Source organism: Panicum virgatum, chromosome 9N (genome assembly GCF_016808335.1).
Source record: "Panicum virgatum strain AP13 chromosome 9N, P.virgatum_v5, whole genome shotgun sequence".
Classification (NCBI taxonomy): domain Eukaryota; kingdom Viridiplantae; phylum Streptophyta; class Magnoliopsida; order Poales; family Poaceae; genus Panicum; species Panicum virgatum.
Window position 1 is genome coordinate 44,308,822 of NC_053153.1, and position 3,780 is coordinate 44,312,601.

A 3,780-nucleotide genomic window follows, 5' to 3' on the forward strand; every position below is an offset into this window, starting at 1 on the left:
AAAAATTGAATTCAGCTTGATCCGGATGGCGTGGATTCAATTAGAACTTGTTTAGATCTCAAAACACAAAATGCAAAATTTTTATAAATCGCTTCCATGGTGTACTACATGTAGTCAAAAAATAAATCGCATTACACATATGGACTGTAAATCGCGAGACGAATCTAATGAGCCTAATTATGACATGATTAGACACTAAATTGCTAAATTAATGCTACAGTAAATATACTCAAATAATGGATTAATTAGGCTCGTTAGATTCGTCTCGTAGTTTACAGCCGAGATCTGTAATTAGTTTTATGATTAATCTATATTTAATACTTCAAATATTAAAAATTTCCTTTCAAAAACACAAAAATGCAAATTACAAAATGATCTAAACACATCCTTTAATGTCTCATCTACAAAACCGGCGACGCTGCGTGCCGGCCGGCTTGCCTTGCCCGCTCCAGCCCTGCCATGGAGCTGCCGAGCTGTGTGTGATCAATGCGGTCGCGCCTATAAAAGCCATGGCGTGCCAGGTTGATCCACCACAAACGGCTACCGGTAGCCTCCTTGGCTAGCTAGCAGCACCATGGCAGGAAGGATGCTCCTAGGCGTCTGTGCAGTGATGATGGCGATAGCCGTCGCTAACGCAGCAGAGGGCCAGGTGGCGTCGGTCGTCGTCGGCCTGGCCAGGTGCGCCGACTGCACCAGGTACATGAAGGCCGAGACGGCTTTCAAAGGTACCCCTCCGTCCCTAAATAATAAGTATTGTTGTTGGTGTGTGTACTATAAATTTGACTCGATTTATAGTAAATATGTACAATATTTGAGTCTCCAAATAATTTTGTTAAAACACTAGATTCAAATATCTTTTTAGTGATACTAATTATGTATCATAACTATTAATATTTTTTAATATAAAATTAATCAAAGTTGTTTTTCGGAAAGCACAAACAATACTTATTTAGAGACGGAGGGAGTATGTCAATATGACGTAGGGGGCATGGACGATGCATGGCTAGCGCAATATACGTTGCCGTGGTGAAGTTGTTGATACCCGGGTTAATAATTTCTATCACCGACGACTTAATGAAACTAACACATAGTTCCCTAATGTTTCAAAAAAAAGAAACACATAGCTCCCTCAGAGAAAAAACTACCACATAGAACCAAAATTCACATGGAGTTTTAAATGGAAATCTTTAATTTGAAACAATAACGAGCAAAAAATTATCGCTCATATTGCCCTGGAGATCGTCAGAGCTTGAAAGTACCGGTAATGACAAGCCAAATATATGTGTCTAATAATCAAAACTGGTAGAACCCTTAGCTTTTTTCCAACATGAGAAAACCGTATTTTGTTGTTCGCAGGTCTTCAGGTGGCCATCAAGTGCAAGAACAGCAACGGCGAGTACGAGACCAGGGCCATCAGTGAGCTCCAAAGCTCCGGAACCTTCAGCGTTCCCCTCGCTGCCGACCTCCACGGCGCCGACTGCCACGCTCAGCTGCACAGCGCCGCCAACGCGCCCTGCCCCGGGCAGGAGCCGTCCAAGATCGCGCCGATGTCCGGCGGCACCTTCGTCGCCATCCCCGGCAAGACGCATTACCCATCCGCGGAGTGCGCGTCTGCGTTCCTCTGCTACCCGATCAAGAAGCACTTCCTCGACCATTTCCACAAGAAGCCCGTGCGGGAGTACCACCCCGTGCCAGAGGACAAGCCAGCGCCGGAGTACCACCCCGTGCCTGAGCACAAGCCGGCGCCGGAGTACCACCCCACGCCAAAATACCACCCTCCCACGCCAGAATACCATCCTCCCGCACCGGAGTACCACCCACCAACGCCGGGATACCACTCTCCCACTCCGGTGTACGGGGAGCCATAAAGCCAACTCCGATCTACCATCCTCGTACTAGTGCTGCGCACTACATACATCACTCGTCGCATGAGTTCAGCATATTGTACCACTGCTTGTGTTATTAGTTAATAATTCGTTATGTGCAAGTACTAGTGCACGCTTGGAGAATAGTTGTCGAGAATTAGTTGTGAGGCTGTACTTGGTGATCGTTGTTTAGCTTTGATTAAAGCGGATTGCGTACCTTCATCCAATCATCCGTCCTCGTTTTTTATGAAATTATTAGCTATTACTCTGTTTTGAATGACAGAGGATTGAAATATCCTTGTTGCTACAAGCTCTTCTAATGTATCCGATGATGCTTTGTTCTAAATCAAACAATGCTTGATGTTCCAATTTTTTAAAAGACTTGATATTCCAATTAGGCAACGTGTACGAGTACCATGTTTTCCTTTCCATGGTCTTCAATGCATGTGTGACTTTCACCTCTATTTTCTTTTTATAATCTACTAGTGGAGATGTACGTGCCACATGCATGTATTTATTTTTTCTTCCATTAAGCAACGATGCGATTCATTTTCTTTCCAAAAATAATACATGTCTTTCATTTCCTTCTTAAAACAATGATGTTAATTATTATCCTTCAAAAACAAATAATAACATATGGGTGAATGCATGTGCAAAGAAAAGTAAAGTGTGTGCCAAAGGAAAGTACACGGGTACAAGAGGTGGGTATGTACAAGGCTTTGGTGAAAAAAGTTTTAGGTTTTGGTGGTTGCTAGTAGACAAAACCAATCTCCCTCTCCCTTTCGTCAAACCTTTTGGCCTGACAAGTGAGGAATCCGTGAGGGGTATGGTGGGCCTAATCTTGGTGAGAAAGGATTTCAATTGTTTCAACTTTTTATAGACAAAAAATATACTACAAAGAAAAAAAGAATTGAAGTTAGCATGTACCTAAGTAAAACATCCTATACCTCTCACAAGGACCCCAATTGTCAGAGCCCACCATGGTCTGGAGTGCAGACCAATCACTTTTTGATCGATTGAAAATGTTTCCACCATAAACTTTTCACCACCCGCTTGTGTACCCACCAGACGTCATCATCATCGGGGGTTGATCGCGGAGTCCATCCTAGGACAGGTCCTTCACCCTCGGCACCATCTGCACGAGGTTGCCATCATCCGAGGATTGTGAACATCTAGAGATGAGGCCGGCCGCCGTCGAAGTCCTTCCTCCAACCACCTCCCCTCCGATTCAAACCCTCGGTGAGGTGCCCCTCGACCACCTCTTCCTCCCTAGCCCTTTCCCCGACTTCCACCGGCCACCCCCTCACCGGAACAAGCTCGCCACCGCGACTCGGGCTGCTGCACTGCCGGCGCCCCTACTCTGTTTAGCCCCGACTCCAACTCCCGCATCAAACCGGTCGCCGGTGAACCCCTCGTGCTACCCCACCACTTCCACACCACTGGCGAGCCCTCCGCTCGCCAGATTTTAGCCTCCCCCGCCACACCCAGGGGTCATATTCCAAACCTCGAGCTAATTTTAGGGTCTATAGTGCAAAAACCAGGGGCATGTTTTTAAGACTTAAATTTTGTCATATGGTTTGCACATGTAAACTTGTAAAATCAACATAAAATCGTAAAACAAATAAAAAAATACAAAATGAAAGTTGTTAGGTTCCTTGTTCTGAAATCACAATATTCATTGCAGGTTCATCTTGAGTTTCTAAATAATTTTTTCTCTAATTTAAATTTTATTTTAAATAGCTGCAAACTTTGAAATTGCATAGTAAATCTTAGAAAAAACATAAAAAAGGAAAGTGAAGATGATTTGGAATCCTTGTGAGTAGATCTATGTAGTAGATATATAATATTGTATCTTTTAGCAGAAAAATATTGCTCTACATGTTTATCTATGTTTTTTTGGGATAAATTCATATTT

At 43.7% G+C, this 3,780-nt stretch overlaps 1 protein-coding gene across 1 annotated transcript; it reads left to right on the top strand.

The window, feature by feature from the left end:
- The first annotated feature begins 520 nt into the window (after positions 1-520).
- On the top strand, positions 521-2,175 carry LOC120689870 (splicing factor 3A subunit 2-like). The gene is made up of 2 exons (XM_039972312.1): positions 521-725; positions 1,357-2,175. Exons 1-2 carry the CDS (start codon positions 575-577, stop codon positions 1,866-1,868), a joined length of 663 nt encoding a protein of 220 aa, XP_039828246.1. The 5' UTR covers positions 521-574; the 3' UTR covers positions 1,869-2,175.
- The last annotated feature ends 1,605 nt before the right edge of the window (positions 2,176-3,780 follow it).